We start from the raw sequence: 15597 nt of genomic DNA on the forward strand, positions 1-15597 counted from the left end.
TAACACTGAGGATATGGAGAGTGCTAAGAGCTATCTCATGAATGTCAGGAATACAGCTGTCCCTCAACTGACGAAAAAATTCTCTGGAATTTAACTGAGAAGGTGCGGCTTTGTATTAAGGATGGGACAATGACTCACTACGTTTTGTGAGCTCTTTTATTAGTATCTGTATGTCCTGAATGACTGTGTCAAATGCATCTCCTCAGAGGAGCATGTCATCAATGTAGTAATCCTATCTGTGCTCCTGAGGAAAGTTGGATGTGGTTAAGATCGCGCCTGCAAAGACTGTGTGCAATGGCGTAACTGAGGGGTGGGTTCACTGAGTTACATTTGTCAAGCTAATGAAGCATAAGTGTCAGACATGTAATTTCATTACCTTTGTTGGGTCACTAGGTCCATGATGCACTACAATGGGTGCTGTGTCACCACAGTGAGGTTGGTTAAGGCAATCATTCCAATGGTTCAGGTGAAGCATAACTATTTGTCCTCTATACAACACCTGCCCTTACAGAAAGCATCCTGTTAAAAGTCACAGGAATCCCCGTGTTAACTGTAATTTGAGCCCCAGTATGGATTAAGGCCTGATGTTTGCCAATTTGCCAATCAGTATATCTCAGCAGATGTTAATTAAGGATATGTATTTGAGACGCAAAAGGAAGTTGGCACCATTTTTTTTTTTTTTTTTATATTAGTATATCTTGGACTGCCAACTGGGTTAGTTTGCAGACTTCATTTCCAATACTTTGTTTCCTGCCTCTGTAACTATCCATGTTTGGGCTGTTTTGTAGTGTATACCAGGACACAAAAAAGTTTGTTGCGCACATATTGAGGCAATCAGAAGAGAGCAGGGTAGGCACCCATGACAGAATGAAAACAGTTTGAAGGAAGGAACCAGTGGCCCTGGATTTTACTGTGGTCAGAGGATGCAGCCAGAGTGAGAGTTGCTATTGATTACGTTGGTGCAAAGTAACTGCGGTTTTGCAATTATTTTTAACCTTTTAAACCACAATTACTTTTGCACCAACTTAATATAACTGACAAGTTATAATAAGCCTGGATTTTCATGGTTTAAATGGACTGATTTGTGCCAAGCAAGGAAGGGGCGGACTTCATGATTATCTTGCACAGCCTTGGAGACAGGACGGAGGACATGAGGCTTGCCAGCTCTCAGAGCTAGACATCAAAAATGCAGACAAACTATTTGCTAAGGAAACGCCAAACAGAATTAGCCCAAATAAAGCCACACCAAGACATAAAACAGTCAGACATCTAAAAACTAAGGAAAAATAAAAAAACTGTGAAAGCAGAAAAACAAAAGTAACCTGAAATATAGGTAAAAAGCAATTGGAACAGTGACATCTCATGACAAAGCACAAGGGCTATATAGGAAAGTGGCACAATGATTCAACTGCTAAAAACTCTTAACCCAAAATTCCATATGCGGTGAAAATACCATCAGGAATGAAGTGTAATCAAGACATTCTCAGATGAAGAAAAATGTACACATTTATCACCAGCAGGGCTACCCTAAAAGAATAGGACAAAAATTCTTTCACAGATTTTAAATGTCTAGGGATCTTAAATATCAGGGAAAAAAGTGAACAAGACAAGAATTAAAAAATATTAAGTACAGCCGTCCTCTCATACCTGTGGGAAATACGTTCAAGAACCCCCGGTGGGTGCCTGAAACTGCAGACAGCACCAAACCCTGTATATAGCATGATCTTCCTATACATACATACGCATGATAAAGTTTAATTTTTAAAATAGGCACAGAAACATATTAACAATAACATAATAAAATAGAACCATTATAAGAATAAACTGTAATAAAAGTTACGTGACCGTGGTCTCTCTCTGAAGGCAAACTAGCACAAATTTCTTTCTCCTTCTCGACAATATCACAGATAGAAGATTTGTTCTTACTGTACATTGTAGCAACTTCATCATATGAGTTTTTTTTCTCATTAAGAATGTTTACCTTTTCACTTAAACGAAGCACTTTATGGCTGCTCTTTGGCATGTCCGAATTGCCAGCCACTACTCTTGCACTTTAGGTCATTATGAAGTAAATCAAGGATGACTCGAACACAAACACTGCAACACCCTGACAGTCGATCTCATAACCCAGATGGCTACTAAGTGACAGTAGCAAACACAGTGTGGAGACCCTAGACAAAAGAATGACTTATGTCCCACACAGAATGGCCAAGATTTCATCACACTACTTACTCAGAATAACGCACAAGTTAAAACTTACTGTTTATTTCTGGAATTTTTCCATTGAACTTTTTGCAGACCTCGGTTGACCGCAGGTAACTAAAACCATGGAAAGCACAATCAGGGATGAGGGGGGACTACGGTATATCCAACACGCATTCCTTCTCTTACGTTTTCTAAACTCCTTCATGGTGGAAGCAGCATTATAACTGTCTGATATAGTTATGAGTATGTGGAGAGAAAATGTTTGACAAAGTTACATTATAAATTAGGGAAGGTAAAAGGAGGCACACTTCACTCAAACTAATAAAATGTGAACACTAGCAGCCTGTGATAAGTTATATAAAATGGAATTCCTAGAGAAAGCACTAAAAAGAACTACACAAAAACCTCAAAGACACTATGGGCAGATCAAAATGGAATTCTATAAAATTCTGAGGTAGCCCACAGGAAGGAAAAAATAAAGAAACAGAAGAAAATAATAAACAGCAGACTTAAGCCTTAACATATCAATAATTACATCAAATGCAAAAGCTCTAAAGACAACTTGTGAAACACAATCAGACGGATTTACAAACAATCTGACTACATACTGTCTACAAGAAACTCACTTCAAAGTAATGATGTAGGGAAGTTTAAACGTAACACACCAGAAAAAGATATACCGCGCATACATTTAAAAAAGAAAAAAAAAAAGGCTGAGGGTCTATATTTCTACCAGATAAAGTAAGCTGAACAGAAAAGAATATAAAGAGAGAAAGAGAAGGACAGTACATAATGATTAAAGGAACAACCCACCAAAATGACATGTCCATATAAAACATGTATATAGCAACAACAGAGATTCAAAATACATGAAGCAAAACCTAAGAGAATTAAAAAGAGAAGTCGACAAATTCATAATTATAATCAGAACCTTCAACATCCCCTTCCAACTACTGATAGAACTAGACAGAAAATAAGCAGATACACAACTTAACAAAACTATCAACCAACATGCTGTCATAGACATGTATAGAAAAGTCCACACAGTAACAGCAGAATACACATGCTTTTAAAAACTCTATACAACATGTACCGAGATAGCCATTATCCTGGGACATTAAAAAACCACAACAGAAAAGAAGTTTAATAAAAATGAACTAAAGCGTATTCTCTGACCACAATGAAATCAAACTAAAAATCAGCTACAGAAAGTTTTACAAAAATCTCCAAAGAAGTGGAAGTTAAACAACACATTTCTAAAGTCTTTCAAAGAGGAAGTCTCAAGAGAAACTAAAAGAAAAACACTGAACAAAATGAAAGTAAGACATATCAAAATTTGTGGGAGGCAGCTAAAACACCACTGAGATAAAAAACTGATACCACTAAATGCTTACATTAGAAAACAGGAAAATTCTCAAGTCAATAATCAAGCTTCTATCTCAAGAAATTAGAAAAAGAACAAAATGAAGCCCAAATAAAGAGAAAGAGGGAAATTAAAGCCCATTCATGAGAAAATTCTCTAACTTAACTAGCACAGAGAATTTCTTCCACTTCATAAAGAAAACTTATAAAAACCGTATAGTCAACATCATATTTAAGTAAGAAACAATACCAGTTCTATTCAATCTCTTCTAGAAAATAGTACAAATCGGTGGACTCAATTTATAAGTATTACCATGGCATCACGTCTTGAGACGTTACATCTAAAAATATCCTTTAGGGGCCGGCACGGTGGCTCAGGCGGTTAGAGCTCCATGCTCCTAACTCCGAAGGCTGCCAGTTCGATCCCCACATAGGACAGTGGGCTCTCAACCACAAGGTTGCCAGTTCAATTTCTCAACTCCCGCAAGGGATGGTGGGCTCCGCCCCCTGCAACTAAGATTGAACACGGCACCTTGAGCTAAACTGCCACTGAGCTCCTGATGGCTCAGTTGGTTGGAGCACATCTTCTCAACCACAAGGTTGCCAGTTCGACTCTCGCAAGGGATGGTGGACTGCACCGTCTGCAACTGGCAACGGCAACTGAACCTGGGGCTGAGCTGCGCCCTCCACAACTAGGACTGAAAGGACAACAAATTGAAGCTGAACAGCACCCTCCACACCTAAGATTGAAAGGACAACAACCGACTTGGAAAACAGTCCTGGAAATACACACTGTTCCCTAATAAAGTCCTGTTTCCTTTCCCCAATAAAATCTTAATTTTAAAAAAAACAAAAAACTTTCAACAGATTAGAGAATTTTCTGAAACTGATAAAGGTCAGTTTTAGAAACTAACAATTGATTCAGTTAATTAATTATGTCATGGTGAAGAATGAATGCTTTACCTTGAAGATTAGAAACAACACATAAGTATATTCTGTCACCACTTGTATTCAATGTTACATTGGTGGCCCTAGCCAGTGACGAAACAAACAAACAAAAAAGGCGTATAGTTTAAAAATGAACAAGTAACATATCTTAATTCACATAACATAACTGTTCATATAAAATATCCTTCAGAAGCTCCAAAAGATCTGCTACAATAAGAATAATAAAGTTACAAAACACAACGAAATAAATAAATCAACTGGATTTCTATATATTTCTAACAAACAATTGGAATTTGTAGTTGTAAATTAGAAGCCATTTACAGTATCAACTTCATAAAATACATTGAACAAAATATGTGTAAAATACACGCAGAGCTACAACTCATTGCAAACAAAAAAGGTAAAGATCTAAATAAAAGGGAGAGATACACTATCACTTAATGTATCAGAAGATCCATATTATTAATACGTAAATCCTTCTGGACCACTGTGAAGACTCAACACTATATCAACCAGAATTCCAAGCAAAAGTCTTGAAGAAATTGATTCGAAATTCTAAAAATTATATGGAAATTACAAAGAACGTATAATCAAAATAATTTTCAAATTAAAATATATTTGGAGGACTAAATCCTCCTTATTTGGTAACTTTCCAGAAAGCTACATAATCAAGAAGGTGCATTTCACACTCACAGAACCATTAAACGGAATAGAGTCCAGGTACAGAACTACATATATATGATCAATTTGTTTTTGACAAAGAACCAAAGCCAATTCAATGGAAAACTAATAATCCTTCCAGCAGGTGGTATGACTATAACTAGACACAGGTATACAAAAAGTGAACCACAACTCTTATTTCACAGCACATAAAAAAATTCGCTGGCAGTGAATCAAAATCCTACATGTAAAATTATAAAATATCTTCATGAAAACAAGGGAGGAAGTTTTAGTGACCTTAGATTAGGCAAAAAAAATATTTAAAAAGATACAAAAACGATGAAATATAACAAACGATGAAAAAACCATGGAAAAAAAACATTAAAAAAAAAAACAACGATATCTTAAAAAACAAAAAATTCTGCTGTTCCAAGACACTGTTAAGAAGAAAAAGCAAACAACAGGCAGAAAATTTAGCAAAAGATTTATCTAATCCTGGTCTTGCATAAAGATTATATAAAGAACTCTGTCAATTCAATGTAACTCTTTAAAAGAAACAGTCTTGAAAAATGGGCTAAATATTTGAACAGATTTCAAGAAACAAAATCCATGCATGGCAAAAAGTACCTGAAAAGATGTTCAACTTCCTTAGACATGCGGAAAACACAAATGAAAATCCAGTAAGATACAAAAAAATCTACTAGAATCTTTAAAAAAAAAAACAGCAACCACTGTTTAATCATGCTCCAAGATAAAAGTTATAAAAGCACAGTTATTTAACATGCAATTATATGATATGTAAAAAGTATTTCCTAGCTGTCTATTACATAAATTAGAGATCTTTGTGCACATCCAGAAAATTTCATTACGGCACAAAGTTATAGGAAAAAAAATGAAAGCACTACTGGTTAAAAGTCACATGTAAATTGAAAACAACATTTATTGGGCTTCAAAAATATGGAAATGTAGAAAGGAATAGACTAAAACAAAAAATGATTTCTACTCCCACAATTTTAAGTGGTCTCTTCCTCTTATTTTAAATATCTACTTTATGACTGTAAAACAAACAAACAAAAACAAAGTAACGGCCACCATGGGAGCACACAGTGAGAGGCTGGCAGCCTGCAACCCAGAAGCGGGTCTCCACCAGATATGGAGTCTACTCCATGATCCTGGACTTCCAGCCTCCACAACTGTGAGAAATCTACGTTTGTTGTTTGTTAAAAACCAAAACAAAAAACCATAATGACCTCCATTCCCACATATTGGTGAGAATGTAGAGCAACCATAACTATCAGACACTGCTAATGGGCACGCAAACCGGCACAGCCACTTTGGAAACATTGGGCAGGTTCCTATAAAGTGAACATAAGAACAATAATACCACATTATGGAATGTTTACACAAGACAAATGAAAACAAATGTCTCAACAAAACATGTAATTAAATGCATACTGCAGCTCTATTCCTAACAGCACAACTAAGGAAAACCCTACATGTCTATCAAGTGGTATACGGCTGACAAATTGTGGTGTACACATGCAAAGAAATACTGCCTAGAAATAAAAAAGAATGGTGACATACACAAAAGCATGCATGAATCTCAAACGCTAAGTGAAACAAAGAATTGGAGAGAAATTCATCCATGGATTGGAAGATCAACACAGTTAAAATGGCCATATTACCCAAAGCAATATGATGACTTCATCCAATCTCCATCAAAACCCCAAAGGCATTTTCTCAAAGAAATAGAGGAAAAAATCATCAGATTTGTATAGAACCACAAAAGATCATGATTAGCCAAGCAATCCTGAAAAAAAAGAACAAAGCGGAAGGGTCATACCTCCTGACTTCAAATTATACTTCAAAGAGACAATACTCAACACCGCATGGTATTGGCAGAAAAACAGACACACAGACCAACGGAACAGAAATGAGAGCCTACAAATGAACCCACATACATACGGGCAAATAATTTTCAATACAGGAGCCAAAAACATACCATTAAGCAAAGAAAGCCTCTTCAATAAATGTTGCTGGGAAAAGTGGAAAGCCACATGCAAAAGAAGGAAAGTAGATTACTATAATATCTGTCACCATACATCAAAACTCACTAAAAATGGATCAAAGAACTAAATACAAGACATGAAAAAATAAAATACGTGGAACAAACCATTGGTATTAAACTCACGGAACTTGGTCTCACGGAGGATTTTATGAGTGTGATCTCAAAGGCAAGGGAAGTAAAAGCAAACATAAAGGAATGGGACTGTATCAAACTCAAAAGCTTTTGCACAGCAAAAAAAACCATCGAGAAAACAAACGAATCAGACAAGATATTTGCAACAACGACTACCATAGAGGGGCCAAATACAAAATATATAGGGAACTCACGTAACTCAACGACAACAACAAAAATCAAACAATCCAATTATGGGTGGCCAGTTAGCTCAATTAGTTAGGGCACGGTGCTAATAACACCAAGGTTGCTGATTCGATCCCCGCTTGGGTCACTGTGAACTGCGCCCTCCAAAACAAATGGGCAGAGGCCCGAAAGAGACACTCATCCCAAGAACACAAATAAACGGCCACCAGCTACAAGGAAAAGATGCTCAACAATACTAGCTACAGGGAAATGCAAATCAAAACCTCAATGAGATAGTATCTCACACCTGTGTGAATGGCTGTTATCAACAAGGCAAGTCATCGAAAGTCTTGGAGAGGCTGTGGGGCAAAAAGGAACCCTCATACACTGTTGGTGGGAAAGCAAATTGGAATAGCCATTATGGAAACAGTATGGAGGTCGCTCAAAAAATTAAGAATACAATTACCATGTGACCCAGCAATTTCTCTCCTCACTGTCTAGCCAAAAATATCTGAAAACATTTATCCATAAAGATATATGCACTCTTATGTTTACTTCAGCATTATTCACAGTGGTCAAGACGTTGAAACAAACAGAGCATCCTTCAATAGATGATTGGATAAAGAAGACCTAGTACCTACATACAACAGATTAGTTGGCCACGACAAAAGTTAGACGGAAAACGTCGAGAACCATATGATTTCATTCATATGTGGGATATGAAACTGAAAACAAAAAAAAGACAAATAGACAAAAAAATCATTGACAGATAACAGTATGGTGTTTACCAGAGGGAAAGGCTAGAAGGAAAAGGTTCAATGAAGAGTCAAATATCTCCTGATAGAAGGAGATTTGACGTTGGGTGGTGAACACACAAACCAATATACAATTATGCATCATAGACCGGTACACTTGAAACCTATATCACTTTATTAACCAATGTCACGTCAATAATTTAATAAAATTAAAGAAAGATTTTTTTTATTTATTTTATTTTATTTATTTTTTTTTTGGCAGAGGACTTGAAGAGACATTTCTCCAAAGAGGACATACAAATGGCAAATAGACATATGAAAAAATGCTCAACATCACTAATCATCAGAGAAATGCAAATCAAAACCACAATGAGATATCACCTCACCCCAGTCAGAATGGCTATCATCAACAAGACAAATAATAACAAATGTTGGAGAGGCTGTGGAGAAAAAGGAACCCTCATACACTGTTGGTGGGAATGCAGACTGGTACAGCCGTTATGGAAGGCAGTGTGGAGGTTTCTCAAAGAATTACGAATAGAATTGCCATATGACCCAGCAATCCCTCTTCTGGGTATCTACCCAAAAAATCTGAAAACATTTAGAGATAAAGACACGTGTGCTCCAATGTTCATTGCAGCTTTGTTTACGGTGGCCAAGACATGGAAACAACCAAAATGTCCTTCGATAGATGAATGGATAAAGAAGTTGTGGTATATATACACAATGGAATACTATTCGGCAGTAAGAAAAGATGATATAGGAACATTTGTGACAACATGGATGGATCTTGAGAGAGTAATGCTGAGCAAAACAAGTCAGACAGAAAAAGCAGAGAACCATGTGATTTCACTGATATGTGGTATATAAACCAAAAACAACAAAAGAACAAGACAAACAAATGAGAAACAGAAACTCATAGACACAGACAATAGTTTAGTGGTTGCCAGAGGGTAACGGGGGCGGGGGGTGGGGGGTGGGAGATGAGGGTAAGGGGGATAAAATATATGGTGATGGAAAGAGAACTGACTCTTGGTGATGAACACACAATGGGATTTATAGATGATGTAATACAGAATTGTACACCTGAAATCTATGTAATTTTACTAACAATTGTCACCCCAATAAATTTAATAAATAAAAAAAAAAAAAGAAAGAAAGAGCCAAGTAAAAGAAGAAAGAAAAATGTGTAAATAACGTACGGTGTACATAAAATTCTAGAAAGGCAAAACTATTGGGACTAAAATACACCAGTGCTTGACAGGGAGGGGGAAAGGGAGAGAAATATGACTGGAAAGAGCTACAAGGAAAGTTTTTGGGGTGACAAAAGTATTTTATATCATTATTTTGGTGGTAGTAATCACCTATAAACATTTCCAAACTCAGCAAATTATACACTAAACATTAGTGACATTTAATTTCTGTTAATTACACCCCAATAAAAGTAATTTCAATATGAAGGAGAGAAGGAAAACGGAATTGCATTCAGAGGGAGTCAGGTGGTCAGGTCTGCTCACCCACGGACACGAGGTGGCTGTAGATCTCCAGCATCACATCTCTGTAGAGGGCCCGCTGAGCAGGGTCCAGGTGTTGCCACTCCTTCTGGGTGAACTCCACAGTCACGTCCTTGAAGGACACTGAGTCCTGTAACGGCATTTCTTACTCAGTCACAAGGGTTCAGAAACAGGTGATATGGCAAATAACTTTGCAAGCTGTTTTCTATCAGAATTATTGTGAAGAATTTAAAAGAAAATTTTATAAAGGACGCCTATGATGGCCTATCATTGTCTTACACTGTGAGGGTACTCACATAATTGGAACAAATTCTATTCTCGTGCCCGGATGTATTTGCATTTATTTCTAAATTACATACCACAGACTGTCAGTTAAAATACTAATGATAAAGTTTAGTGACTTGTCTTTTAGACAGTTTTATAACTAGGCTTCCTGTCATCTTTTCCTGTGCCCTAGTGAACTGTCCTGAGCACTCTCTAGGGTACACACACCCTCTTGGAGTTCTCTGCTGGGCTAACAGGAAACCAACGAAGAGACACGAAGAGATATGGGTAAGCTCTGGAGGTCGTACGCATCATGAGACTTGGCCATCAGACACAATGCTGTACAAGAGCGGAGAAAGTTTCACTTAGGAAAATAGAGGAGACCAATTTAAGGACCTCGAGGGCATTACGCAAAGTGAAATAAGAAAGACAAATACCACATGATCTTTCGAAAAGAAGGATGGACAATTATTTCGTGAATTGTTGCAACAATGTTGCTACCCTTTTTTGAATTCAGAGAGATTGTGCCTTATGAATTTGTACCACCTGGACAAACACTTAACCAAGTTTACTATCTGGAAGTGCTGAAAAGGCTTCGTGAAAACAGTTCCATCATCTGACCTTCCTTCCAATAATTCAGGGCTCTTCCATCACAACAATGTACCAGCTCACAGGGCACTGCCTGTGAGGGACTTTATAGCGAGTAAATAAATAATTGTATTGGAAATCGCTCCCTACTCATCTGGTCGGGCCCCCGAGGACTTCTTTCTTTACCCTAAGATAAAGGAAATAGTGAAAGGAAGACATTTTGATGACATTCTGGGCATCAAGTGTAGTATGAAAACAGCTCTGATGGCCATTCCAAAAAAGATTTCCAAAACTGCTTTGAAGGGTAGACTAGGCGCTGGCATAGGTGCATAGCACCCGAAGGGGAGTACTTCAAAGGCAGTGATACAGTGGTACCTGGGTTTTCCCACAGAAAGCAATAAAAAATGGATTAATCCGTTCCAGACTTTTAAAATCAACCCCTAAAACAGTAATTTAGCATGAATTTTACTATCTAATGATACCGCAGATCCATAAAATTTACGGTATTCATAAACCGAAATGTTCATCAACGGTGACGTTCGAAAACTGAGATACTACTGTATTCAGCAAGGAAGTATGAAGCACTTTTTCTAGAATGAGTTCGTTAACTTAACTGTCAGACCTTGTATCGGTGGAAACTACAAAGAAACAAAAAAAACACCACAGTTCATACCGACAATAGATTGGTGATTGCCAGAGGTGAACGATGAGGGATAGAGAAATGGATGAACTGTTTTGGTTTTTTAGTACTAACTCCATTTCTGAATTACGGTATTTTCAACTTACAGTGAGTATACCAGGATGGAACCCCGTGATAAGCAGACAATTATCTGCATATATGGGTTTCTGCTCCTGGTTCCTGCCACAGAGCTCCTAAAACCCTTGTACGTGCCTAAGTGACAAGAGCACCTGGAGCATCGTTTGTTTTAATGAGGTGACTGTAGCTGGACTCCAGGATGGGCACTGGTCACCAGAGAGACCAGGCCATAATCGGAAGCTTGGAATTTTCAGCCCTGCCTCCCACTTCCATAGATAGAAGAGAGAGGCTCAAAATAAAGTTAAGAATTGATCATTGGGCTGGCCCGGTGGCTCAGGCGGTTAGAGCTCCATGCTCCCAACTCCGAAGGCTGCCGGTTAGATTCCCACATGGGCCAGTGGGTTCTCAACCACAAGGCTGCCAGTTCAATAACTCGAGTCCCGCAAGGGACGGTGGGCTCCGCTCCCTGCAACTAAGATTGAACACGGCACCTTGAGATAAGCTGCCTCCTGGATGGCTCAGTAGGTTGGAGCGCGGGCTCTCAACCACAAGGTTGCCATTATGCTCACTTAACTGTGATACAGATATTCATTTATAAGTACAAGCAGAAATATCCCAGCCAACTCATCAGCAAGTAGGGTGTATACAGGAAATCAACCATGAATTAATATTGGAACATTCATTTTGCTGCTCACGATATGCATACGTTAACTATAGCTTTATTTTAATGGATACAGGAAAAATATTTAATATAATTCAAAGTACATTCATGACTAAACTAAAATCTAAACAAAGCAGCAATTACATGGAATATACGAATCAAAGGTTATCTACCAAGAGCCACTGCAAACATCAGAGCTAATGCTAAAACTGTGTATTTTCTCTCAAGACTGGCTTTATTTCTACTTCTCTTTGCATTGAATCGATGGACACTTATGAACCTCATAAATCCATCACAATGCAAAGTGGGAAATGAACAAAGTGCTCACCTGAGATGTGTTCATTCTGCTGCTCTGGGGAGACTGTAGAGAACTGGGGAGGTTCGACTGGGAGGCCAAAGAAGGACCGTGCAGGGGTAGCACCATCTGTCCACATGAGATGGGAAGTGGACACCTCGACTAAACCGTACAGTTTTTCATTGACTCAACTTCTCTCTGGTTAAAAAACAATGTAGTTGATTTTCTGAATGATTAACATAAACAACTTAGTTACATTAAAGTACATACAGGATAAGACACTGCTCTTTCACTAATATTTACATAAAACACTCAGGCTGCATCATTTAACTCTTTTCCAATTAATACTGTTTACATCTCCAAGGAGAAAATCCTCAGAAAGCCCAGTAAAAGAAGTATAGAGGGTTTGAGGGCAAGAATATTTCAGTTTAGTTTTAACTGCATTATATTTTCTCAAATGGTCCTTTTCGTAAGATATTTTTGCTGACTTACCTGTGAGAAAGTGAACGGCAGTCGTTTTCCTCCTGGTTCTGTCCTAAACTTCCTGACCCTTGATAAGTCACTGAAACTCCCTGGTCCAATTTCTTAAAGCTTTCAAGAGTCATAAGGACATCAGCATGGAAACCCTTCATGAACCATCGTTTTGGGATTCTCTGAGGTCAGGACAAGTCAATAATGTCACATGGGCACAGGTGAGAGCAGCACAGTGTTGTAAAGCGTGAAATACAGGGGGCCATCGAGCAACACGGGGACAGAATTTCCATCATGCGTCTGGTTGCCCCTTACCCCAGACCTCACGCTCACAAGGTCTCCCACAAAATGACCTTCCCTGGGCAGCATATCCCTGAGCCACCCCAGCTCACCCCTCTCTCAAAGCTGATCCAAATTCTCCACAGTCACACCAGTGTGGTAGCCATGACAATATCACCAAATCAGGCAAAAGGGATTAAGAACTTCTGACTGTGCAAAATTGGGACCTGCTGTTTCCTGTGTTCTTTTGCCTCAGCTCTGAAGCTCTGGTGAGGAGAGTAAGAACAGGGCTGGTCTCTTCCAGGGAACATTCCCGTTCCTGGAGCCCTTCCGATTCCTACATCACAGGAGCTGCTTTGTTCTAAAGTAAGTCCTTCCCAAAATATGGGACCTGGCTCTGGGAAATAAATTCACATTAGGGCCACAAACCTGACACTCTTGGAATGCCTAAAATTTCAGACTTAAAAGACAGACTACCTGCCAGTGCAGGAAGAGCTAGGAGCCTCTGTCTGACCTCAGGATTCTGATGAGACCAGACCAGAAATTCCGGAATACACCTGACAGTGCTGAGAGTCCATTCACATTCACTTCCAGTTTTACCCACACGTAGGTAAGGATAGGTCACTCTCTTAAGTGCTGTGAAAGGTGTAATGATGGTTTTAGGTAGGTGTGGCATTTAGATATATCCTGAGATTTAAAGCACATCTGCTCCTAATTCGGAGCTCCATCATCCCGAGCTTGTGAGCTGAGCAATACGCTCCACCAACCTCGGCCTCGGTTGCTTTCTTTTATTCTAATGCAGATGGTTATGCCTACCTCATATATTGGATGTGAGGTTTACAAAAGCCACCCAGTGAAGAGAAAGACCTAAGTACCTTCTGAATATAATGGCAATTACCACTTACTAGTTGGCTATTTGCTTTATAAGCGAGAACTTCTCTCTCAAAACGCAATTATTTTTCAATGAGAAATCGGACTGAGGCAGGTTCCTTCTGTCGGCCCTGCCTACAGGTGACAGAGCTGGACTTTAACCGGTAGTTTTAGCCCCAGAGCTCGTCTCTCAAGCAGACTCACCGCCCGCGCTTTCTGGCTCTCACCGTCTCATTATAACCGCACTTTCCCCTCCTGCCGCTAAAACCGGATTTTCTCCCGACCAGCGGCTGGCGGGCCGCGCACAAGGTCCCTGCACCCCGGCCCGCACCGGGCACCTGCTCCTGACCGGGCTCAGTCCCATCTGCGCCACGGGAACCGAAAGGCAGGGGTCCCCCCAACAGGTACCCGCGGGCTCTGCACTGAAGATCCCGCCGGGGGGATTCCCGTGACCTCCCGTCCCCTCCTCCACAGACACAAGTCCCCACGCGCTTCAAGCTGGGCCCAGGTCGCCCAGATTCCCCTTCACCCCCGCGCTCTACCTTTACACGCGAACCACCATGCCCACGAGGAAAACCAGCTCTACCAGGTGCGCTCCGCGTGACCAAGGTCCGTGCGGAAGCCGGGAGGCGGGACTAGAGCTGCACGGAGGCCGACAGAGGCCGGAAGACTCGTTCCCAGGGTCCTGCGCGGCCGCCAGTTCCATAAAGACTACATTTCCCATAAGACAACCGCTCCCACTCCTTTTCCTGCGTTAGCAATGTTTCCCCTTCTTAATTTGGTTTAAAATGTTGGTATAACCATCTCTTCTGCAGGGTTTTATGAAAAACCGAAAACGTTAGGGGTTAAACTTGAAGTTTACCGCCAATACCAGGTGTGGTCCTCGTAAAACAATCCCGATTAAATAAGCAACAGCTGCAAAAGACATTGGTTATAATTGGGGAAACTTGAATGTGCACTGGGTTACTCTTAAGTGTAAATATAATTAATCCGGACGTGTAACTGACTTAGGACTGTGGCCAGCCATCCTCAACCTTCAGTGATTTCCACTGATGACTCATGATCGGCTTTGGAACCGGTAGTCAGGCAGTTTCAGTTGTAACTCCGCTGCAACCACCAAACCAACGAGAAGGGGAATGAGCCGGATCGCTCATTTGGCTCAGGGTGTTTCCAATATAGCGGCCATTATGGGGACTGGTAGGGGCTTAACTTCATCAGATAAGTGAATATCACGCAAGAAAGCCAATAGTGAATGTTCCCGACCAACTGAGCAGCTATTAGAGTAGGGTTAGCAGAGATTTGGAGGGGAGCTTGTGGCTTCTGCATAATATCTCGTCCTAAAAGGGGTATGGGGCAGTGGGGCATAATTAGAAAGCTATGTGTAAAAGCAAGGGACGCAAAGCAACAAGGTAAATGTAGGGTCTCTCTGCATGTGGTGGGATTGCCTTCACTACCTGTTAGGAGGAGGCTGGAAGGAAGTGTAGGGCCGAGGTCATGAATTAGAGCAGAGTATGTGGTTCCTGGATCAAGAACATAACATTCTTATCATCCATGACAAGCATTACCCTGGACTCAGCCTCTGTGATGTTGAGCAGCGAAGCCA

General features: G+C 39.8%; 1 protein-coding gene across 1 annotated transcript in view; it reads right to left on the bottom strand.

The window, feature by feature from the left end:
* Positions 1–14677, bottom strand: part of LOC148755039 (uncharacterized) — a 30924-nt gene extending 16247 nt beyond the window's left edge. The window contains 3 exon segments of the mRNA XM_088793145.1: positions 9813–9939; positions 12408–12572; positions 14537–14677. Of these exon segments, the coding sequence (XP_088649271.1) occupies positions 9813–9939; positions 12408–12503 (223 nt within the window). The 5' untranslated portion in view covers positions 12504–12572; positions 14537–14677.
* Between the last annotated feature and the right edge of the window lie 920 nt (positions 14678–15597).

This window comes from Rhinolophus sinicus, chromosome 16, assembly GCF_057876585.1.
Source record: "Rhinolophus sinicus isolate RSI-liver-muscle chromosome 16, RSI-T2T, whole genome shotgun sequence".
NCBI lineage: Eukaryota > Metazoa > Chordata > Mammalia > Chiroptera > Rhinolophidae > Rhinolophus > Rhinolophus sinicus.